Consider the following 26468-nt stretch of genomic DNA (forward strand, 5'->3'; position numbering starts at 1 on the left):
CATCATGACACATTGTCATTTTCAGCAGATGAGTTATACAAACCCTTATGTTTTACAGATTCATGTTTTTCAGGTAGAAATAAGGGAATCATAGAATTGTTAAGGTTAGAAAAGACCTCTAAGGTCATCTAGTCCAACCATTCTCTCTTCACCTTATACTTTATCTACTAATATGGAACCATCGTGGAACAGAGTTTATTTACTTACACTGTGCTTATCAAGTACTTTGTCGCAGATATCGGACAGATGGAAATTAGGAGGGGGTGAGGTAGGATGAAAGTCCTGTTCTAAGATTTTTTTACATGCCCTGTAGAAATCATGTCATGCTCTGAGAAAAAAGAAATAATAACAAAAACAAACACACCAAAAAAAAAACCAAAAAACCAAAAAAACCCAAAAAACCCCAAACATAAAAACCCCCAACAACAAAAAAAAGAAAAGGCATTTCTACTGCTTTTCTCTGCAAATACAAGAAACCTGTAATTCTTTGATTAAGAGATTATTTGGATCCATTTTTATATTTTTTTCAGCTTGTCAATGACTTTCAAACTTCTTAATTTCTCATAGAGGAATTGTATTTTTAGACTGTAGTCTAAAAACATAATGCAAGTAAAATACATCTCCAGATGAGTCAGGAGTGGATTTCATAACTCACACTAGAGTGGGGGTGAGCTGGGACGAGGATGTGCTGTTATACTCTTGTGCAAAGAGCAAATAATACCCCTTGCCAGGCTATGAGGGCTTTTGTCTCATCAAGTGCAGCAGTTCATACTACTTAAGTATATGATTTATATAATAGCAGTACAGCACAACAAGAGTTGCCTCTCTCTGGTTAGTCAGGTAAAATTTTAAATTTTGGCCTCCAAGCACTCACGTAAATACTTCAAAAATACTATTTTTTCAGTCAAATGCTTCAAAAGCTTCTGGGAGAAGCTCTTGTGATGTGAAAATTATCACAAACCATTTTTCCTCAGAATTCAAAGGAGAGAAAATAAAACAAAATCAGGGCAGGAGCATGGGATCAGTATCCTGTGGTAACAGATAGAAATAACTTAGGCTTCAGAAAGACATGAAGTCTCAGTGTTTACGGCTGCAATTATGGAATAGCTGTGTAGCATGTTAGAATAAACAATAGTAATTTAATCAAGTAATAAATCCTTTGCCTCCAAATTGTATGTTTACATTTGTCATCTACACATAAAACAACCTATTGTACTTGATACAACTGTATAGGTTGCTGCTGTAGACTGATCACCACACCCATCCACCTCCCAAAGCAACAGCTTGATAAGTATAATTTCATCTATCAGTGATAGTACCTGCTCTCTTCAGCCACTCATTCCCACTACTATTAGTCATTTCAGCTGTGCCAAAGGAAATACTTGCCACACAGTAAAGTTAATTGCAAAACTGACTTCTGGAATAATATTTTCTTTTCCTTGCTGTATTATTTTTAACCAAGACTATTCCTTAACTCGGTGAATTAAATGACCACAAACTCACCCAAAACCCATAAAGAAAATAAAAACGTCCCCCATATCGAACAAATGGGGTGAAGCTGGGCAGACAAAAGGGAAACTTTCAACATTAAAGCAAGGAAAGAAGTTTACAGGCTTTTAAAAAGTACTTATTAGTAACATCCTTCCACAAAGAACTACCCGTCATTAGAGTGCCTCTTCTTTTTTCTTATGATAAAAAGTCTTTATAACTTAATCACAAATAAAACTAGTCCACGTATATTACCAATACAGTTTCTCCCTTTAGTTTTCATTCTGATATGAAAATATTTGCTGCAATAGAAGACATCTTTGCGGACAAACATATCACATGAGAAATTTTAAAAGTCCTTACATATGTATAAACTACTCTGCAAAGTCAACCACAGCTATTAAAGCCCTGTACACATCATATACAGTAGTAAAAAAAAAAAAAAAACAAAACCAAAAAGTGGTAATGTTTAAAAGCTCACATTTTTGTGTTGCTTCTGAGAGTAAGCCCAGGCTGAAGCACTGTCCGTAGTTTACCAGATTTAAATCAGCATGTGCCCCTCTTATCTTATTACTTATTCAGATTGGGAGATGTGGATCATTAAACTGGGTGCTAATTTGCTCCTAAACTGCACTCATTCATCATTAGTTGGCAGTGAGAGGTTGACCAAGTCAGTTGTGGAATACTTCTGTGACCCTCCCATGGATTGTATATTTTCTGCATGAGCTACTTAATAAATTCTCTATAAGTTATTTTAACAGTTTTAGTAGCCCTTTTGTAAAGCCTGATGATTTCTGTGGTCAGATTAGTCGCAGAGGTATCTCTGTCACCCTAACAATTTATCTTCTGTACTCTGGATAGATATGTTTGGTATTATCTTCTGCATGGTGCAAAAAAGAGTATTTGTGTACTGTTCTTTGTAAAAAGGCATCTCTGATGGACTATTATGATAAATCATAAAAGAATCTGGTATTGCGCAGAATGATATATCTTCACTGGGGCAACACAGTTGTCAGCAAGGGTTAGATAGACTCTGAGGAGGGTCCTTCTCTGAGAAGATTCATGTAATTGCTAAGAGATTCCTATATTTACATCTGACTTGAGCTTCTCTGTCCTGAACAATTTTAAACATTATAGCAGAACCCATTGTGCATTAACTTGTGCCTCAGATTATTTTTCACAATGAAGATATTCTCAGTAATAATTTGGTGGATGAAAAATAACTAATGTCCATAGTATGAGTCATCACCATCATGTGTTGCACCAGCAAAGCTTTAATAAATCTTAAATCTATGGTAAATATTTTTATAACAAAATGTGTGGTATGAAAACATCACAACAGATTGGAAATTAAACACATTTGCAAGGCATAAGATGACCAACATTCTAGTTAAGGAAACTTCTATAATTTAAATTTCACAGAGACTATTTTTTGTCTTCTCACAGATCTCTGGGGGTTTTGTCATCTTATCTACTTTGTAAAAATATTAACATAATACAAGTTTGAAACAGGAACAACACAAGAAATGACTCATTTTATCCACAAAGCAAAATTATTTTGCTGCAAGACACATCAGATGCTTATCACCTCTTAATTTTGTTGTATTTGTTTAATAAATAAAATAAACCATGTATTTTGGGGTTTTTTTCCCTGCATTATGGAACTAGAACTGTTCACCCTAAGAAAGAAAAATACACGTTTAGAAATGTATATTGAAATGTACTAAGTCACTGAATTACCTGACTTTTCAGAGGGAAGTGAAACATTGCTTTTTCCAGGATCCAGAATAACTGCCAACCCTGCAGAGACTGATGGGAGTATGTTGGTACTGAGATCTATGCGAGTTAGACTTTCAGGTTCTCTTTTCAAGGCTTTTGGAACACCTCCAACAGAGTTATCTTCTGTCTCCTCCTTGTTCTGACTGTTCTTCTGTGGATTCTGAACAATATGAACAATGCTCTGCTGGGCCACATCGCAGTTCTGCAACACAAAACCAAAAGCACAATAAATAGTTAATTGTGACATAATGGATGAAATCCCTCTATCTCCAATTTGTTATTTCTTAAATGGTCTCCAAGACACTTTGTGGAGAATTTCAGTGTGCAGTAATGGAGTTTAAAGCAAAGTGACAAGTGTAAATTGCTGGAATTAGGATTACTTGCATTGCCAAAGGGGTCACAACACTTACAAGTTCTAAACATTTAACAAAGAAATAGTGGACCAGAGCCAACAGCTCTAAATAAGTCTGGTTTATTGGCACAAAGTAAAAAAACTCCAGAGGGAGCAGCACTAAATCAAGCGCTAAGGATATTCAACATTCAAGAGGCACTTGCACAGATAATGCTGAAACATACTCTTAATGTAGCAATTTAGGGTCAAACTTGATGATCACGGAGACTTCATGAACAAGCTACTCCAAAATATTTTTATATGCAGAAACAGGAAAGATGATGCTACTGATAAAGATTGATAATTATTTCTTCTCCGTAATGTAATTTTCAGTCTAAATCTGGTTTTAGATGTAGAGTCAGTATGAGTTTCCCATTCTTTCCAAAAGTGACATTTAACTGTTGACTTTAGATTTAGAGAAAGCCTGTGGAAGATCTCAGGACTGTTGTGGTCTTTCCTAATAAAACAAAACAACTTCTAGCCATTTTAGCCCAAAATGAGACCATTTTATGGTCTCACATATATAGAAGCTTTTCTTCTTTTTCAGTCCTCATCAGAAGTGATTCATAGAAAATCTTTCCAGGTCTTGTGTCTTAAAAAATAGCAGGGTGAATAAGGATCTTAGGAAAGGTTTACCCATGATAAATCAGGATGTCTTTCACAACTCGTTCAGCATTTTCACAGTACGGAGCAGAAAAGAAAAACATTACCTCAGAACTAGAAATTACAGAGATTTTAGAAGACCTACCATGAATGAAGAGCTTTCAAGAAAGGCTTGTATTGATTTTTCCACAACACCTTGCAAGAAAAATTGTTCCTGATTGGGTGATACCTTTTGGAGACTCACACCTAATTCTCCAGTGTCATGAATGAACCACACACAAACATCAGCCTACAGAGAAAGCAGTTAGTGTGTCAAGAAATTAATTTTCTAACTCTGCTGCCATTAGGTTGGCCATCTCTGCCATGAAATGTCAAGACAGACTGTTGAAACCATTTGAGAGAAACAGAAAGAGTTCTAAAGCATTTGTCTCTGTATCTACACAATATTTAAGATTTGTATTTTGTATATGCGATTACTACATGCAATTTTAATTGTAAAATATTACTTCACATATATTTTAACGCTCTTTTTACCCTCATTCTCCCACACTCTCTTCTACCACTATTTCTATCCTTGTCTCTTTTCTGTTGAGTGGTTTTCCTTCATTCGCTTACATGTTTCTCAGTACTTCTTCCTCCACACTTTCTTTCTTATGCAATGCAATTTAAAGGACAAAAATCTGGCTTTTGTTTTGCTGTAATTGAATTCTTAATAACACACTCTCTCCTTACTGAAGCAGTAATCAGCCAGCAGAGGTTTGTCAGAGCAAGGAAACCACAGTCTTAATATTCAATCAAAGCAGTTATTAGATTTCAACCTGAAAACATTAGGTTTACATTAAAGGCCTCCTGGTTTGGTTTTTTTTTTTTTTTTTGGTACAGCTTTTTGACCATATAGCATTTTAACAAGATCCATTTAAATGGCTCAATAATTTCATTCATTAACACAATATCCAAAACATGTCTGTCACTCGAAAACTTCTCCTACTTAGAATACCACATAACATTTAAGAATTTAATAATCTAAAAGAAATTAACAAAAGAAATTAATACCTAGGCAAATGAGGAGCTCAGAAGTGATTTGCTCAGTTACAGTGAGAGTTTAAAAAGAGAAATAGGTATATATGTAAAAACCGACAACCTTAAAAACCCCTAATAAACTGTCAATCAGTCATAGTTGTTTTAATGATCATCTCTTCTGGCAGTTTTTCTTGCTTGAGATGATGCTTAAGAGTTGCTGTTCTGCCTTTCAATTTTTTTCTCACCATCTACTTCCTTCTCAGTTGGTTGGGTTTTTTATTTTTTAAAGCTTGCATCAGTTCCTGATTCAGTTCACTGTTTGGTGCTCTGGTACAATCACACTGAGGGGATTATTGCACATAAGAGGATAAGAGGGATGGAAAGGGCTGTTTAGACAAAACCAAATTTCCCTGGCAACACCACAAACTTTATCAACCACTCTTGCTTGATCTTGAGTGCTGTACACATTTAGATGCCTGGTTTAAATCAATTGATCTTTTAAAACTATAGGTTCCTTTCCAGTTCTTTTTGGAAGCTGGGGGGTATGTGGTTAGCTTAGAAACAAAGGAAGGGCTGGCAAAAAAAGAACTCCATTTTACCTATTATTCTCTCTTCAGCATATCGAGAACTACATACTTTAGCAAAAGATGTAAAATTTGCACTTTGGGCAATTATAGAGATTGCATCAGTTGGTTAGAGCATGGTGCTAATAATGTCAAGGTTGTGGGTTTGATCCCTGCATGGGCCATTCACTTCAGAGTTAGACTCAATGATCCTTGTGGGTCTCCTCAAACTCAGAATATTCTGTGATTCTGTATATGACCATAGCAACAGTGTCTTTCTGGTTTTCACTTAATAAAAATTTCATTTAAAAGGACATTTTGTATCTGAGCATTTTGTATCTGAGCTTTCTTCCAGCTCTTTATCTAAAACAAAAACAAACTGAAAGATTGAACAACACTAGTGATGATGAAAGTATATATAATAGTCTCAATAAAGCTTAATTGGCAGATCTCAGGATAGTTTTCCAAAAAGAGAAGGTAGGAGAAAGAAACAACATCCTTTGATTAATACCCTGTGTAAATTTGATATGGAAGTCACTGAGGAATAATAAACATGGAATCCCAAATAATGTTTTGCAACATTTTTCTGACTATATTTGAATTGAATTTGGCTTGTGTTTAAAGGAGGAAAGTAAGTTTCAACCTTTGCAAAAAAAGTAATAAAACAGTACAAGAAGAAAATTAAAAAGGATTGTAATCATATCTTAACTGTGGAGAGATCTGGATGGGAGTATCACCAAGCATTTCCCAGAATCGGAGTGAATAATGCTTTATAGCAGACTACATTTTATGGACAATAGATTGGCTAAGTCTGCAGCTTTTTCTTTGAGACATGAGGTAGAATTCTAACTATTTCTGTGACTGTTTAGGTTTTGCCTTAGGTTACTATTGTAAGATACAATTGTTTATGTCAATGTCACTTTTATTTTCTTCACGTATTTGTTTTACGCCTCAGGAAACATTCTTTTGAGAACATCTATTATTAATGATTCTAGAGATCTTGTCTTATCTGTTGATCCAAATTAATGCCTGTGTTCCATATTCCAATGGGAAATACGGCAAGTATATGTAAAGTAGATTATGAAGTATCTTCTTTCACTAGAGCAAAGGCAACTGAGAGGACCCAACACCCAGTAATAACGACTGGTTCTTTAGAGAAAATGGGTTTTGACCAACTTGGGAAAATGAATTCATAGCAGAGAAAATTAAAACTTTTTTCCATTCCAGACTTTTGCCTATTTTTTTCTTTTTTTTCTGAATTCTCAAGTTGAATTTCTAAAGGTTGAATCAGCACATCCTGAGTGAACAACACAATATCCTTTGGTGCTGAGAGCTGTGGGCTAACTAGAAGGTCAACCAGGAAGACTGAAATAAATTATGAAGAGGGAAAAGATGACTGTGGTTAAGTAACTCTGAAATCCTCTTGTTAGGCTCTGGGGAGACCTCACTGCTGCTTTTCATTACTTAAAGGAGACATAAAAAAAGAAGAGGGACTTTTAACATGGGCAGATAGTGACAGAACGACAGGGAACACTTAAACTAAAAGATTAGGTGTCAGGAAGAAATTCTTTACTGAAAGGGTGGTGAGGCACTGGCACAGGCTGCCCAGAAAAGTTGCAGATGCCCCACATCCCTGGAAGTGCTCAAAGCCAGTCTGGCTGAGGCCACCTGATTGAGTAGGTGGCATCACTGTGAAAAGTGAGGGGGTGGCAACTAGATAAGCCTTATTGTCCTTTCCGACCCAAACCATTCTGTGATTGACAGATTTCTGTTTGATATCTTCTTGACAACAAATTTTGATATTAATATCAATAGTGAAAGAAGTGTTCTCAATCTAACAAACAAAAAGCCCATTAGAGAATCATATTTTCTGAAGTGCAATACACTTTATTTTCAAATGTTTTATTTAAAGAAACACTACAGCAAAAAATAATTTGAATCTGAAGCTTTGTATGTGAAAGTAAAAAAGCTTGTGGTGTTTTGTCTTGAAAAGGAATCTGAAAAATTTCCATTTCCTGCTAAGCATGACTTGGGAATTTTAAGGCATTTGGGTATTTTTTTTAATTGCATATCAATCACAAAAATAAGTTCTTTACACTCCACTGCCTATGATTCAGTTTGAATTTCCAACTTTTATGTTACCTGGAGAGTCACACCTTTACCCATGAATCCCTGGGGCCTATTGTGGATACAGTAAGAGTGGAATTGTGTAATTGTCTAATTGCTGCCTATTTAGATCAAGCAGATAATAGACTGCCTGATGCCATTCCCTAAGAGATTCACCCCAGGCCAATGCTCAAAAAAAGGTATTTTCTATGAATGATCAACAAAAACTAAAAAGTTGGCTTTCCAGTTAGTTTTTTCTTAACTGTGCTGTATTTCAGCACTAGACAGAAAAATAAGAGGAACACTTTTGTTTCAGTAATCTGTAGAATGAATTAAATAAATTTTTTCCAGAGTGTGCATAGCACACCACAAGTCTTCAAACCAATAGGACCCATGTAAAAGTGCAGATGAGACACCGATTTTTATTGGGGAAATATTTATTCATGGATAATGTAGAGAGACATTAAAGATGACCTTCTAAACAGAAAAATAGGCATTTGAAGTTCCCAGAAGAGAGAGGAAAAAAAAGCTCACCAAGCCTTACTCTACTGTTGCTGTAACCCTTTCACAAGGACAGAGTCCAGGTCTCAAAAGCAGCAGAGACAGAAAGGAAATCAATTGGAAGAGCAACACTATTTCATCCTCTAATCACAGTGAATGCAAAAAAGCAAGACGAAGAAAGTAACACTATGATAATACACTTTATTACATAGGAAGCTAAAGCAGGTATGCCAATGAATTGGAACGTAGAGACTACCGACAATAAAAAATACAGATATATCAATAACATTCTGTTGAGCCATGTTGGTTTAAGAAATTGGAAGCAAGATTTGCAAGAAGACTTAACATCTTTTATTTAACCAGCTAATATAGAAAGAAAGATCAGCTTCTGGGCTCGGAGAATCTTATGCAGGTTATGGCAAGGGGAAACCTTGAAGGGAAAATTAAGCACCGTTAAAATAATGAAGCAAATCAGCACTCTGATCTGATATCACCATCCATTTGTGTGAATACTGTCTGCTCAGTGGCAGTGAACTAAATATTGCTCCACATGGGGCAAGGGAAAAAATCCAGTGCACCACCAGGCCTAAATTACATGGACCACTTAGAAGTTAAATTCCAGCAATCAGAAACTACTTGCTATTTTATGATGCTATGGAATAAATGTATATTTGATTTCAGTTCACCTTTCCAACATTTTCATAGCTATACATTACTGTTCTAGTTTAGCATTCAGGATATTGGGGGTGCTAAGCACCACCTAGAAATAGAAGGAAAAATAGATGTATTATTGAAAGCAGCACACATTCAAATAAATGCGATGAAGAGGTAAAAACTCTTCACTTAGCAGAATATTTTTACCCTAATTTTTATAAACATTTCCTATTCAGTTCTTATAGTAGTTTAACTATTGATCTATTAACTCTACCAAAGAAATAAAATAATGGAAAGATACAAAAAATGTGCTATGAAAAAGGATTCATTGCGTTCTAAACAAATAAACCCTAGTTATCATTTTGAGGACTACTATTAGAGTCCCGTCCTTTTTCACATGGAGTCACATGGAAAACACACGGGGTAATGGCTACAAGTTACTCCTGAGGAGACTCCAACTGGAACAAAAGAAGAAAATTTTTCACAATGAGAACAATCAGTCATTGGAATAATCTCCCCAGTGTATTGGGGGTTTCCACAACATTGGATACTTTAAAGATTTGGCTGAACATTGTGTTGGCTCATCTCGTCTAGACCGTGCTTTTGCCAGGACCGATTGAACCAGATGTTCCTCAAGGTCCTTTCCAAACTGATAGCAGACAAATGAATTTTAGTGGAACCCAGGAAAGGTTCCTGGGTGACAAATCAGGGCCACACTATATAACCTCCCTTTGAGAAACATTCATGTTCTGCCAAGTTGTCACGATCCTGATTGTGTTTGCCGATTGATAATTCAGGATTACAGCAACCAGTAAGCTTAGCAGTCATACTGGTATATATTGCTATATATTTTCTCTTCCTGTAACACTGAACTTTCTGAGGACACCTGTAAAGATTCCATCCCATATGTAAGTGCCACCTGAGAGGAAGAAACTCCATCTACAATTTGTAGGGAAAGATAATCCTAAAATTCCTGAGGTATTTCCCTAAAACCATAAATCTTTCTGTTGCTTTGAAATTCCATGCAGAACATGCTTGCTTATTTAGCTTCTAACAAGTACTTTTTATGTAATGCTATACAAAAAGAGTTAACTCAGACATATTCAAACTTAGATTCTATTATTTTTTAGCCAAGAGAACAGTGGATGTTGAACAAGAGGAAATAAGTACATACTGTGTGATTTACCACAGTTCCTTCAGCTAATGTTCCCTCTGTGTAGCAAGAAGCCCTGACTAGCATTTACAAAAGTAAAATCCCCTGATTTACAATCAAACACAATAGTTCATATATTACAAAGGTTCTGCTTTGAATGATACTTTCTAAAGAGAAGTAAAAGACTTAGGATTTTATACTGACTGGTCCCTTAATGAGTTAATAATTTGCTGGAAATGGAAATGTATTCAAGTAAGTCAGAATTCCCCCTCTTCCTTCACTTACAAATCACTTTATGCTTCATTTCCATCTTTTTCACATTATAACACAAAAATTTAATGCTAATTTCTAGATCAGTGGAGGGAATGTAGAGTTAATGCTCAGTTAGGAACTTTGCAAGGTTATTACTTTTTGTACACAATCTAAGACCTTAGCAACGCTATATACATATTTCTAAATGGCATTACTAATAAAATGACACCATTTATATGATAACTTTTCTCGAATGTAGATCTTTTAGCAAAGATTCCAGAAAGGTATATTAACCCTTATAAAAAACAAAAATGTTTTATTGGCAACACATGAGACAGTCTGCAACATTAAAATACCTGGTTTGATTATTGTTATTCCCTTCAAAACTCTGCATAATGATTTGCAAAAGGCACAGAAGGCAGCCAAACTTTTTGATATTATGTTTACAAAGCTATTAGTATCTCCACAGTGACATTAAGAACATATCATGCTGTTATAAAATGGAAGAGAAATAATAGCCTAATGAACACTAAATTAATATAAAACTTTCCACAGTAAATGAACAACTTTTTCCTTCTTGTACTTTCATATATTGTGCACGAAAAACAACCTATAAACATGTGATTTATTATAATGCCTGTATAGAAAGCAACAGACCAATGAAAAGCTTATAATGTTACCTTAAAAATGAATACAGTTAAGTTCTCATGGCCATTTGCTTGCCTTCTAAACACAGTTGAGTGCACCTCATTATTATTCCATCTTCCACACTGAACTACTTGATAGAATTTCTAGTCTCTAAACATGTTATCTCTAGCTGTAAACATAAAAAAAGAAAGCTTATTATTTCCTAGGTATGGATTTTATTTTCTGTTGGTCTAATTTCTTCACAAGCCACACTGAAACAGAACAAGTGTATTCTGTAAAATGCTTGAATGAATTACATTTGGGCACATTTTGGTCTGGGTTAAATGGTGATAAAAGATACTGTGCTCAGAAAAGGTCTCATAAGCCAGCACTGTTCACAGTCTACAGAGTGCAGCACGGCCTCAGGACTGTGGACTATATGTTATTTGACTAACATAAGATCTCATTTTGATTTCCTCTTCCCCTTAAATTCTTCAAGAATATTTATCTCAGCAAGAGAGACACTGCCAATCTGCTCACACTTCTCTGTCTTCACTTAAGGCATACATTAGGCATTAGTGTGCATGTGAGGAACAGGCATAAAAGTGGCCTCACACTGACGTCTAGTAAGTGTCAGGACATTACTGAGACATAAATTCTATTTGAAAAACTGGAGACTCACTTACTACGTAGAACTCTGAAAATATTTTAAAGATTTCAGTAGTCTTTCATGCTGATGGGGCACTATGGTGGCAGCTATAGAGCTGCAGAAAGGAATTTGGAAAATTCCCTTCTCCAAAGATCCATGAAAGAATTCCTATATGTAGTAAATACTCCACTGTAGAAAGCAAATTTTTCCTGTGAATTTATTGTGTAGTGCATCAAAAGTTTAATAGCTATAAATATTTATTTCAATTACTTCAACTAGTCATTCACAGATGCCTTTTTCATGCTTTATGGCCAGCACCTGGTATATATCCCAACCAAAGAGCACTTTGGTCTTCTACTTGTCCCAGTTCATGCATCTGTACATCAGTTTGAGCAGCTGCTATGAGAACAGCCGTAAACAAAGCCTAGTGAGCATCCTATGGGGCCCTCCTGTAACTTCTTAACTCACTAGTATAAACATGGAAAAGAAATCAAATATTTTCCAGAGTTTCCGTAATTTTACCTGAAGACTTGCTTTTAAACTAGCACTTTTTATGACAGGTGAAAATGGTCTTAGATTTGATTTTTTGGTTAAACCTACCAATATATCCCAGCAGGATAATGTTGAAAAATCTATGCAGGGCAATATTATGCAGCACACCTACATATCCAAATGGACTTCAAGGTAGAAGAGACTGCTTTGCCAGAGGTATAGTCAGGTATGTTACAAAAGAGACAGTTTATAGATTCTTCCCAATCCCTAATGGGGGATCCACACCATACCATGAAACACTCTCACAATAAATTAATCCCTATGCTCAGTACATGTAGGCATAGCTTGTCACCTCATTTATTCTCATCCTATATGAAATAATTTCTTATTTTAAGAGGGAGAACATTCATGTTGTGGTTTGACCTAGCAGGCAGCTAAACACAGCCACTTGCTCAAGTCTCTGCACCCACCCTACCCCTCAATGGGATGGGGGAAAGAACTGGGAAAAAAGGAAAATCTGTGAATTGAAAGACAGTTTACTAGGAAAGAAAAGAAAGGGGGGGGTGAATAAATCAAGTGATACACAACACAATTGCTCACCATCCACCAACTGATGTAGCTCAGTTTCCATCTTTCCCCCTTGTCTGCATGCTAATGGATATAAGAGACCATATAGTGTGGAATATCCCTTTGGTCAGTTGGGGTCAAATTTCTTGGCTGTGTTTTCTCACAACTTCTTCTGCCATCCCAGCCTGCTGGCTGCTGGGGTGCGGTGAGAAGCCAAAACCCCCTTTACTCTGTGTAAATACTGCTTAGCAAGAATGAAAACATCAGTGTATCATCAAAATTATTCTTATCCGAAATCCAAAACGCAGCACTGTACCAGCTGCTGGGAAGAAAATTAAATCTATTCCAGCTGAAACCACAATTACACACAAATATGAACAAGGTGAATTCTATGAAGCTATCATATGAATTATTAAAATTTGATACTCAAATGAAAAGATCCTTTTTATGCTTCTAAGTAATCTGTGTGATTTTTCAAAAATTGTCTAGCATAAATGGAAAACATTACACAAATTAATCCAGATTGATTCTGCTAAATAACACATATATTAAATATACCATTATAAAAGGGAGGTGAAAGCACCTTGTTGAATCACAGATGAAAGATGTTTTTGAACATAAGAGAATTATGACCCATAAAAAGGATAAAGAAAATGTGCTTTAAGAGTGTACTTTTACCCTTACCTGAAAAAAGGTATTTTATTTCCCTTTGAGACAATTCAATTCTAGGATAGAAATCTTCAGAGATATAGCAACAAGCTATGATAGAGATGTTCAGAATTCAGATTTAGTTAGAAGAACATGGATTATTAAGACAAATGGGGTTCTGAAAATTATTTTGAAGATTTTTGTATTGTGGCATTCTGTCTTCTGCATATATTCAGTTTGCAACATATCATATGCTTTTCATAGGTGTGTCACATATAAATTCTAACTGTTCACTAAAAAATCTAGTATCTACTTTATTTGCTCTGGGGATGCCCCACAATGCAAGCCATGGGGCAAATGGGGATGATTGGGAGATCAGTTTCAAAAGCTGACTCCTGTTTCAAACAAAGACAGCAGCCCAGACATACACTAATTTTCTGATTCTGAGCTCTCATCAAAGGCATCAGCAGACATATTTGAGATTATCTGAGGGGGCTGTTCTACTGCTAATTAAAGGTTATAGCTTTAATAGAATAGCCCCAACTGCTGTCTAGTTACCTGCTTTTGTGCAGGGATTTTCTGGAAGTTTCATTTATCTATGTTTACAGAGACTAAAGGAAGCGAAAAAGTACCATAGAATGACTAAATGAAAATCAGCAATTGTATGCTGTCCTCTCTTCAAAACTAAACCACTTCTGCGTAAAAGATTAGTTGTCCATTTTTCCTACAGCATGGAGATTCAACAAGTTTTACAACTGTTAACTTTCTACTGGTGTTATCAGGTAAAACCACCACACTGATTTCCCCTGAGAATCAGACCTGGTGCGCTTGGCTAACTACACTAAAAATCAATTTAAAAAATCTATTATTTTTAAAACAAATGTCTTGTTAACAGTTGTGCCAAGAAAGCATATGAACTCCCATGAACTTTCTTTAGCAATGGGAATTAAGCTTTGTAAGCCTGAACTTGTAAATCATCTCTGTCTTAAAGATGAACGCCTTTTAAAGCTGGAAAACAGGTAATTCAGCCACACAATAAAGAAAAGAAAAAAATCCAAGACAAAGTCAATGACAGTCACACTTCAATATGAAAAAGCAGAGAGACTACCAGCACAGCTTCTAGCTCTTTGTGACAGGGATTGTCAAGTCACACAGCAAGCATCATCCCTTTTAGCACACTTTTCATCAGAGTGGATGCATACTGCAATGGGCAAGATGCATCTCTTACCCTCACAGCACATCTTTGTGTTAATCATTATTTCATGGTGTGAGAACATTTCTGACTTTGGCTAGGGACCAGCTTTAACAGTCCTGGAATTCTCACTCTACTTAGAGGTAAAAGGTGATGCTCCTCTTATCCCTGCAAAGATCAACACTGTAACTTGTAGTATGGATGCTACAAATTAATCTCCCTAAAGCTCTTTGATCTTGTCCATCCTCAGCTCAGGTGCCTCAAAAAGGGACCGAGAACATTCATGCTGATGACAAAAAAAAAAAAGTCACTTTTTTTTTTTTTTTTTTTACTTTCTTTTGTTTTCATCCTCTGTGTTTTGAGTGGGAAAAGCTCTGAGATTAGTTCAATGGCAGCATGTGAGTCTTTACAACTACACATTTAAGAGTGATGTGGAGTACATATTTGCATGCTTTTATCAGTGTCCACTCAAAGGATGCTAAAGTTGGCTGGCTGTAATTAGCAGGTCATAAAACTGTAACTCTGGCTAGTATAGCATAAATTATCCTTTGTACCAGTGAAACTGAAAATAGAGAAGATGTACGGGAAAGAGTGATGGGCTGGTTTGGATCAGGAAGGACTTAGATCTGGGAACTTCTGACAGCAATGATAAGTGACAACCACCTCCCCCCCATTTAACCCTGGGGAGAAAAATAAACTAAGAAGAAATTAATAAAAAGTATATTTTCCAAATTATGTACTAATTCCTTAAAAACCTCTCATTCAGCGTTGTTAGTATTAACCATAATACATCAGTGTTTCAGGAGCTGTGGTGCTACAGAGACCTTGTGGGATGAGCAATCCTCTGCCAGCCCCTGGCACCCAGGATGTGTGCAGAACAAAAACACAGAGAGCAGACTCAGTTTGGCTTAGGACAAACACCAGTGCACCACTGATGCACGCAGGGTTGATCCAAAATGATGCAATTCACTACTAAAACCTGCCCTGTCATTATTAAAAGAAAAAGGAAAAGCTAATTTTAATCTGTGTTCCCCAAATTGCACAAATCAGCGAGTGATAGAGATGAAAACATAGTCATACATATTTAAGTTACACTTGAAGGTTTCTCTAAATGAACATATGCAAATGCTTGAAGCCCACGGGCAGTTCTTTCTTTCACTCAGGACATTTACTTATTTTTCCAAGCTAATATTTAATCTAGTATTCAGTAAAACATCATTAATTACTTTCATAAATTCCAAACACCCTGTGAGATGTTTTTTCCCTCTGAGCTGCAAAACAGAATCTTCAAATGCCTTCCTCAAGGAAGTGCAACAATTTTAACTCTACAGTATTTTTACTTGCAAGAAAAGATTATTTTTAGTTTTCGTCTTATTGCTTAATGGTGATCACTGTAGTTTTAAAGAAAACTAAAGTATTATATTTTGGTAGGAAGAATTTTGGGACAGCAAGGAATAGATTACAATACAGTTAAAGAAACTGGTGTGGTCAGTAAGAGTAATTTCATAACAAGAAAGAGGAATAGCTACAGTGAATGACTCAAAAGGGTCTCTATCTCACCCAAAATCAATTACTTTACAGGCATTTATAAGAAGCTGCAGAAGGCAGTTACAGCAAAATCTTACACCTAACCCCTGTAAAATTGGTGTTAGGATCCAATAATTTCCTAGTTCTTCTAGATACTTTTATTATTTGTGCACAGCTACACAGTATTCTAACACAAATGGAAAACTCCTAGGAAATACATTTCCTTAATTCCCAACGGGACTGTCAGCACAGTAGCTGTAATGACATTTGTGCTCAAACTACAGCACTCATACTACATGACTCCCATTGTATCACTCACACAAATCAGGTTAATAAAAATTTCTAATATTAGTCATTTTTTAGCTGCTATTTTAGATATGCTTATCATGTCATTCACTGATTTTCTCTCCCATATCAACAGTTCAAGTATTTTCAAGTACTTCAAGTGTTCTCTTCTAGGAAAGTTTTCTCTGGTACTAGCAATTGTATATGACTCACAGTCCTCCCCACAGCTGCTCTTCTGATCTGACCTCAAGCATTTGATTACTGTAGCAGCCCTGCAATGTGCCAGGAGAAATAAGAAAAAAACCCCAAACACTAAGAAGTATGGCAGCATCTGCACAGTTAGCATCTGCACATCTAGACTGAATCGTAATATAGTGTGGTGCAGTTGTAATGGATGATGCTGCTCTGCTTCGTGGAACCCTCTTATTCCCCTGCTCTTGCCTTTTGTATTTATTTTCCTGTTTGTTTAAATTAGACTTAAAATCAAGTCCCACATGAAACAAGAATTCTACAAGAATACTGCAGAATACCTGCATAAGTAATTTCTTTTATTGATTTAAAGCCTTAAGGTCTATTTAATGGATTTAAAAAAGAAAAAAAAAAACCAACTAAATAGGGCAGACTGCCCTGGCACCAGTCAATGTAATTTAACACAAATCCATAGAAGAGGATTGATCTTACTGAGCTTATCTCTAATATGGTTTACAAATACTGACTCTTAGTGTGTTAACTTAGGCCCTCTTTGCTCTAAAAAATATTTTTATACCTACTTTCATACCAGATGGGCACCCAAGTACTTTATAAAAGATGACAGAGAAAATACATTATATAAAGCTGAGAAGAGGCAAACTAATATCAAAAACAGAAAAAGAAGTAATGAATTTGCCTGAACCAATCTCGTATTTCATGACCTCATCATGCAGAAGCTGCCTATCTATTTCAGAACAAGTGATAAATATTAAAATGAAATTTTTTTTGCATGTCTTATCAAAAGCTTCCAATATCAATTGTTTTCACAAATGTTTTCTCCTGCAAGCAGTGAATGCCTCTTCATCAATCTTTTATCAAAAGCAATCTTGTTCTGATTTCAGTCTTATCAGAGAAAGTTCTCTCTCTCCTTTGTTGTTCTTTTTTTTTTTCTTTCTTGGAATAAGGTACATGAATATAATTTTATACATGGCTGTGGCTGCATCTCCATCAATCAGGAAATAAAAAGTAAGTGTGAAGGATATATCATGACCCTGCAGAGCTCCAAACAATAGAAACATATGTGCCTGATGGTGACAAAGCGGGAAAGCAAGTGTGCACATCTACCTGAATGTGCAAACATTACTTTTTACAAGGAATTCTTGCATTTCCAAATATTTCTAAACAGAGAAAATTAGGATTTAACAGAGGAATTGACTTCCAGATCGCTTCCTGACATGTCCATTGAGGCTGAAAGAGAATATTCAATATCAAAACACCAATACAACACAGAGCTTGAGCTTCCAGCCCCCAGACTGGGGTCTGCGGTGGGGAGCTGTGCAGGGAGAGGCCACAAGCTGCCCTGTGCCAGTCTCAGTTGAGCCCAGACCCCCCTGGGTGACAGCAACACATTGAGTACCAAATCTGCAGTCAGGCAGCTTAGCTGGCAGCACCCCAGCTCCAGCCTACTTATGAATTACCTGCAGGCACCAGGGTGAAGAAGATGCACACAGAGACTGATGGATGAATGGCTGGCGGAGCGTGACGGAGGAGACAGAGGGAGATGTGCTGCTGAAGGTGCTGGGGGGGAAACACAGCCAGAAGCATTCTTTGAAAGAAGGTCCCCAGTCAAAAGGGATTGTTCAAAAGGAACTTCAGCCCACAGGGGCAAGCCATGCTCAGCTGGAGAGACCCCTGAGGGACTGCAGCCCATGGCACCCTCACTGTGGAGCAATGCCTCCAAAGGCCTGAGTCACACAGGTGAACCTTGTCAAGCAGCTGAACCTTGTCAAGCAGGGCCACAGCAAACAAACAAAAAAAAAAAGGACTGACAAAGGCAAATCAGAAAGGAGTGCCAGACAGAAACTATTATGTACTTGACTCCAAACACCTGTGCTGTCCATTACCTCACCAAGGAGACTGTGAGGGACTAACCATAACCAGCAGTTAAGCAGTCAGGAAAGCAATGTGACTTCAGATTAGGAAGGGGAAGACAAGATTTTTATTTATGTTTTCTTTTTTTGACTCAGTGCTCAAGTCAGTATTCAGAAGTTTTTGTTAATTGACAATAAATGAAGTCTAGCAAATATTCCAAGTCCATAATATTTGGCCTGCAAGACTTTTTTGACCTCCTTGATCCCATAATGCATTAAGAACTATTCAGTCTGAAGGCTCACTTTTTACATCACCTAGGACTATGGGGGAAGAAAACATTCTGAACAAATACCACATGTTTTCTGCTGCTAAAGCTGGACAGCAACCAAGGTTTTAATATATCTGAACAAGATCCTCAGTTTGTACAAATCAATGTCATTCCAAAAGTCTCACCACACACAGAGGCCAGTGCACAGTGACAGAGCTCCAGAACAGACTGAACTGCTGCAGTGACAAAGGGTTGAATATATAATGATTTCCACAGAAGAGACAAAGAGGCTGCAAAATTCCCATCTTTGACTTCTCGGGGAAAAAATGCAAAAAGCATAAACAAAACCACCTTAAGAGAACAGGGAAGAAAGTTACAAATGAAATTAAGATCATGGGCAAACGACTGGAGCCTCGTGCTCCCCACACATGTGCTATGCGTGTGTTTGCTTTATAAATATGCATCAGGTTTTTCCTGCCAGTCACAGAAAGAATCTCGTCTTGAATATGCCAGACAAGAGAGAGCTAAGGAGACAAAGAGCTTTCTTTAGAGAAATCCCTAAATGAAATTCATAGCTGTAGAGGCAGACTATACCCAAGCTGCTCCAACCAGGTTCTCAGCTCCTGGGCTGCTAAGAACAGGATCATCACAGATCCCCACCTTGTCATATAAGAACTCTTTCCCATTATGCCATTTATATTTATTTCTGATGTTTTGTTGTTTTGGTTTTTTTTAAAAATATTCTTTTATCTGACAGGATGCCTACAAGGTAGATTGGCAGATTTGCTAGGCTTTCCTTCCTAGGTGAGGTGTTAGTAATGAAAAAGAAGGGAAAATTCTCTTTGTAGAGAAAGCCTAAGTATGACAAATCCAAACATTTAACATTTTCATCATGTTCCTGATGAAAAGAGGCAAAATTTTGCTAACTGGAGACTGGAGAGAAAGTACATACAATGCTTTCTCATCTGGAAGTTACCAATAAATATCAGGTTATGGTTCAAGCTAAAGTTTTCCACCACTTACTCCATATGCAAATCTCTCAAAAGGTCTTTCCTTTTGATTTTCTCCTCTAACATGGCCTTAGTAGCAGATTTTGCAACTAGAAATGAAGGTCTCAAAGATTTGAGCCATGAAAGTAAATATGCTAATCTTTTAAGAAACTAATAACTGTTTTCAATAAGAGAAACAGATTAATCACTAAAACACTATTCAATTTTTCTACTGACAGTAAATGAAAGAAACTTATTGCATATAATATTTCTTTTCAAAGCACACTAAGAATTTAGAAGATGCATTTTTATAATGATCCTTAAATTACTGCAAGATCCAAAATTGCAATGCCTTGTTCTTAAGAAGATCTTAGTGTTTTTAACCAGTCCTAAAAGATATTCTCTAATTTTATGCAAAACAGATGGAATGGTAGAGCCTATTGACATTATCTTGAGGTTTGTATATGAGAATTGTCATGGTAAATATGCTTTGAAAGGCATGATGACATCTTTTTCTAAGAAGGGAGGAAATTTGCTAAATTCCTGTAATTTTTGAATGTTAATGTATGGATATGAAGATGACAGTAATTACGCTCTGGTGAAGAACACTTCAGCAAATTTTTGTTATGCTTTGTTTCAGCTTGATTTTTTCAAACAATCTTCGGGTACCAGCTTACAAAGACATATAAAGTCCTTAGAATATGCACTACAAATGTGCATAATAAATATGTGGCATTAATATAATTTGCAATAATAATTACTGAACCTGGAGAGAAACTAAAAATGAAGACTCCAATTACCTGCTGTAAAAACTTAATAAACTAATTCCTATTAGACATTAATTTACATTTGTTTTGAGGGGTTTTGGGTCTTTTTTCACAGGGATGAGGTGCAAAACATACATAAGCATTTAATGAAAATGTTCTATAGGCTGAGGATTTATTATGGCAGTTCCCCAACATCAGTCATTTTTTCACTCTGGTTTACATTTTTCATAATATAATGCTACATTGTAAGTATCCGGAATGCTTTTTTCTTCTTTTTTCCCAGCAGAATTCTGCATAAGGGTCAATGTTCAAGGAAAAATCTCATCTTAAAGATTTCAGATCCTTGTAAGAATGAGACTAAAGAAAAATGCAATGTTTTTACCTCATTAGAAATACTTCTGATGATAATAAGCTGGGTGGTGATGGTACAAAAGTTCAGTAACTGGCACAGGGTACTGGATTATGAATGTGAGAAAAAGGCTGGGAGCTTAATGATGCATGAAGTTCAATAAACAAGTTGTCAGACGAGCACAACGGGATTTGAAGAAAAAGCCTGGGCAAATGGCCACAGGGTGAGATTCCACAAGTAGACAGGGACTAGACACCAAATGAGAGAAAAGGGAGAAAGATTCCAAAGTCAGACTGAAAAAGAAATGAGAGAAATAGTCATGATCAAAGAATATAAAAAAGTCAAAGGCCGCAAGAGCACATTTCTTTCTTTAAGTCACAATGGAGCTTGGAACCTGCAATCTCTGCTGTTAGAAAATATAAACTAGATGGCAAAGTGCTTCTCAAGTACTTCACTTCTTCCCTGAGTTTGACCAGGGATGATTGTAACATACTGCAAACACTGGTTACTCTGTTATTTGATATAATAAGACAAAGGTCTGCAGGATGTATTAGTGATTTTAAATCTGTTACTGATCGCCAATATTTTTTTTTTTCAATTTTCAAGCCCACCAAAGGCTTTAATTATTGACATATAAATTCTATATTTTTTTATCCCTACAGAATCTCTGCTTCATTCAGTGACAGAACCATCTGCAAGACTGTGATGGAAGGTCTTGTTCAAGGGATGAAAGAAATATCTTTTGTTTCCATAAATAGAAGGGGATTGAGCAAACAAGTGTATGAATTCCCAAAATGCTCTTAAAAAAAGACTAAAGAATGCTTCTTTAAAAAGATGTGTTTTGGTAAGCAAGTTAACTTATATTTCAAAGGTGTTCTTTAATTGGTTCTTTATATTTATCTTGAAACATAAACTCTGCATAATAAATCTTGAAAGTTAAATTATTGTAAAACAAGTTGGAAACAAACTGAGAGCCTACCTTTATAAAATACTGACTATTCTGTTAAAAACAGGAGTCTGGCTGTGTCAGTAGAGGTTACGTCATAAACCATGTGGACCACCTATAGGAAAATGTAAAAATCTATTTTTCCTCTAATCCCTACCAGGTTATAGTACAGTCTTCTGTTCTTTCTTTATTCCCAGACAAATGCATCTTGACAGAAATTATGTCTTCTTTTCTTTTTGCATTACTTGGCTGTCCCTTAATGAGAACAGACAGGCTAGGGTGTTTTTAATGCTTGTATGAAGGACGGCAAAAAATAGCTCATCTAGGAGAATGGCTATGATGGACACATTCCTGTTTGTGTTTAGAAGTGATTAAGACAGTGGCAATTTCAAGTTCATCTGGTTTACACAGAGGTCTGAAAAAAATAGATCATTTGAAAGACTTTGCCACACATAAGAAAGGGAATTTGCTGTGTCACAATTATCTGAGATATATTATTTATGCTATTTTATTTGCTAGATGGTCATATTTAGAAGGATGTTCCTTTTACAGGACCTCAGCTGTTACTAGATTGGTATGGAATTGGAGACAGATGAATGTACAAATTGTCATCCCAAACTTCATTAGCAGCTAAGATGGTCATATGTCCATATATCCAGAGTAAACAAAAGAGACAAGATGCAGTTGGCTCAATCCATCATGGGAGAATGCAGAATGTTACAAAATTGAAATACAGTTCTGAACTAACTGTAGTCATCTCAGAACAAAGTCTAAATAGTCAAATGACAGCACTTTGTGTTATAATGGCTGAGTGTTTTAATATTTTATGTCAGGCATTTGTTAGTTTTCTTATTGTGACACCATGCTCTGCAATGTAAAGCTTTTATATATATTTTTATGGTTTTTCCCAAACTTACGACATCTTATAGGGTAATCTATAATCAGTTAATTGATACTAAATAAACAAAACAAACTTTGAGGATTAAAGGGTGTGAGGCTTCCTGGTTTGTTTTTTGGGGTTTTTTTGGCTTTTTTTTTTTAATAATGATCTAGCTCTTGTGCTGAAGTATAATATATGATAGCATAGTCCAGAAAATACAAAATCAAGTTTGATACATCTCAGAGCTACTGGACACTGCTTAGAAAGTTAATATGAGAGCTTGGGGAGTATATGAGAGCTTGGGGATTTTATGCAAACACTCTCTGGGATGGAGAAGAGAACTGAAAGGAGACTACAGGAGGGAATATGGCACAATTTCAGAATATTCTGTAAGGGAATGTCATCTTTATTGTGTCTGTCCTGGGAAGCTGTAAAGGACAGTTTTGAATGTCATACCTGGGCACAAGCCCTTCCTCTAGCCCAAAGGTTATCATGTCCACAGCATGGCAATGCATCCTGGTGTTGAGGATCGAGGACTTTAGCCCGGGGATGAGCTGACTTGTTCTGGATGCCTCTCTGCACACACATCACACGGCAGCCCCAGGGCAGCTGCACTCACCACACAGACATACAGCACTGTCAGTGACACTGGATTTTATGGTAACATCAGTTGAGCTGGCCATTTTTCCTTACGTGCACACCTCTACAGAGCCTGTAGTAATCTCAGAACAAAGTCTAAATACCTCTTGGAGCTGAGCACAGTGTGTTCTGGAAAACACATTCATTCAGAAAAGTGGAAAAAGTTTAAGCAGCAAACCAGATTTAGCCAGCACACGTCCACCCCTCTACCAACACACATCGCTTAATATCTCCTGGTCATTCTCTAGGTTTTGTGACCCAATCTGGGGACACAAAAGTTGGGTCTATTGCACGCATGTTTGCAGGCACTAATTCCTCCTGGTGCTGCCCTCCCCTACATATGCTTTTTTTCTATGACTTACCTAAAGCAAATATTATTTCAGATTAGAATCAAGACACTCCAACATAAGGGATCTGATCTGGTTTTTCATATCTTGGTTTATAAAATTGCAGTTAGTAACATTTATTACCCTCTTTTTTTTTTCTCCCTGATGCAAGTTATTGTTTTTCTATTTCAAGGACATACGCAGCAAAACTGTATTATTTTCATATTTTAAAAAATTATTACTCTACCTAGAGAGATCTCATATAAAGAGAGTTCTTAGCTCAAGATGTGACAACTACTTTTAGCAAAAGTGAAAAAAAAAAAATTCATTAATCCAAAAGTTACATTAGCAACTTTCAGCAATAACAAAATAGCACATGGCTCACTTGATATACAGAGGGAGGGAGAAGGACAAAACAAGCCTGAAAAACAATTAAGAAAAGGCTTTTCATTATACTTTAAGCTGGAAAAAATGTGAGAAGGTTGTTAGAGGTATTTCCGTGGGCTAACTTATCTTTCATATATTATCATGAAGACCTGTTGAAGTCTTCAATTATTTAAGTGAGCAGTTATCTAAATTTTACACGTAAGTTTTTTGTCCCAGCAAAGGAAGATGCACAAGGAGGATAAGCATGCATTTATGCATGCTTCAGATTTTCTTAAAATAGCTTTGCTGTCTTTCTGTTCACACAATTCTGTTTACTGACTTGAATGTATTATACAGAGAGTAATAAATCTAAGCAGGGAAAAGTAATTCTCAATCACTTTTTTTTTGCTAGGAAAGAAAGTGATGGCATTGAAGAAATTATTCAGTTCAATAGTCAGCTTTGATGCTCATTTTTGGCAGAACTTGAATCCAAGGAGCAGATTTGTTGAGAGAACACTTAATTTTTTTAAATAAGTAAGGTTTAAAGAGTTATGAATTCTAGAGCATGGAGGAAAGGAAGATGGAATATTAAGAGATAGTAACGAGCATTCAAGAAATCATAAATTGATGTTACAAATAATTGGTACAGATGTTAAAAGACAGGAAAACTCACAAAGATCAATAAGCAGTTAAAAGATAAGGAATAAAAGCTTTATAAGCATGTAATGTAAATAGGAAACAAGGGGACGAAGTAGAAAGAGCTGGGACTAAATGGAAACCCAGAAAGTCCACAAGCATGCTATAAAATCACTACTTTGTAAGGTGATAACATGGCCTTTTCATTATTTCAGGGCTTCTGATGTTACAAGCTGCCAAAAAATTACAATTATGCCACAGAGACAGAGGGCAGAAGCTAAGTGCCAGCAGATGTTGAGGCTGAGCTGTGTGCAGTGGGGATGCACCCAGGTTTGTTCCGTGACACATCAGCACTCTAGGTCTGAGTGAATTCCCACCAACTGACCCTGGGCCCAACAGCTACTCCTCTCCATAAACAACACAGGGCTACCCAGTCCCATACTTATGTAAGCATAAAAATTCTTCTCCTCTTTGGAAATGACATTCCCATTCTTCATTTCACAGAAGAATGGCTCACCTGCTTCCCATAAGTTTTTTCACTGATGAAGATCTGAATTTTGCCTTCTTTCTTCATTCTTGTAGTTATAATATATAGCATCACATAAAATCGGCATAACTGCTGACCTTTTTAGAGTTTTTCAGTGTGAATCTGTATTTTAGGCACCCTGAATTTTGTTGATATGCATACCTAAAAGTCTGTGCAAGTGTAGCACTAGTCAAACTTTCCCCTCCATCTGAATTTGTCTCTTTTTTTGAGGAAGTAAAACACTTCCTTCTAAGTTAGTGTTCTTTAGATTTTTCTTGTGCTTGAAGCCTGTTTATCTAATGCTCTGCATATTCCAGTACAAGATCCACAAAGAGGAATGTAATTTAATGTGAATATTTGTTGATGAAGAACAACAGGAAACTTGTAATTCTATCTACCAAATATCACTGCAACACAGACAATGTAAGTTAGTACTGGTACTAGTTGAAATAACTTCTTCATATATTTGTATATAGAAACATAAGCACCTAAGAGCTCTATGTACTTTTTCAGTTTCTAGTGTAAATCAAATATCTAAATGTTTAATCAACTGCTCAAGAAAAATCAAGTAAATTTATAACACCAACAGAGGAGTGTTCAATGCCTGGACCAATTAATAGCTTTCTCTCAGCAATCTCAGTGACAAACATTATTATTTATTTTACTATATTATTTCTCTCATTTATAATCAGGCTAAATATAACTGAATATAGCATGAGGACACTAGATCAAAATGCACTTCCCCTTCATAAATTCTTGTACCAAATTGTGCTGGCAAATATATCAGACAGGGAATTCCTGTAATAGAGTATTGAAAATGATTGGCCAAAGTATCCAGTTTCTCAGTCAAATCTGCTCTGAGAATGATATAATCATGAAGAGGATATAAGGAAATAATTTCTGTTTCCACACCTATATTCTAGTCCAGTATCAAACAATTTATAGAATTTGATTGAATAATTCATGTTTGTTTTGTTTTTAAAAAATAATTTAAATTTGGAATCTATTGCATATATTATTCATAATAACTTTGAGCCTTTTATACATACAAGCATACTTTATAGGTGCATGATGCTATCCCTGAAATCTAGCGAGGGTTTAGTATTCAATAAAAATTACCTTGATGTCTCTTCTGACTTCTGATCTAATATATTTGGAAATTTCTGTGTCCAAAAGTAAGTGAGAGGAGATTTTTCAACTGCACACACTGAAAAGTTA

General features: G+C 36.1%; 1 protein-coding gene across 2 annotated transcripts in view; it reads right to left on the minus strand.

Annotated features, from left to right (window-relative positions):
• Window positions 1-26468, minus strand: part of PRKN (parkin RBR E3 ubiquitin protein ligase) — a 681963-nt gene that overhangs the window by 462117 nt on the left and 193378 nt on the right. For both annotated transcript variants that reach the window (XM_085055318.1, XM_085055319.1), the window contains exon 3: window positions 3229-3469. In XM_085055318.1, coding sequence (XP_084911444.1) covers window positions 3229-3469 — 241 coding nt within the window. The remainder of the gene's footprint in view (window positions 1-3228; window positions 3470-26468) is intronic.

This window comes from Lichenostomus cassidix, chromosome 3, assembly GCF_008360975.1.
Source record: "Lichenostomus cassidix isolate B80296 chromosome 3, HeHo_3.0, whole genome shotgun sequence".
NCBI classification, from domain to species: domain Eukaryota; kingdom Metazoa; phylum Chordata; class Aves; order Passeriformes; family Meliphagidae; genus Lichenostomus; species Lichenostomus cassidix.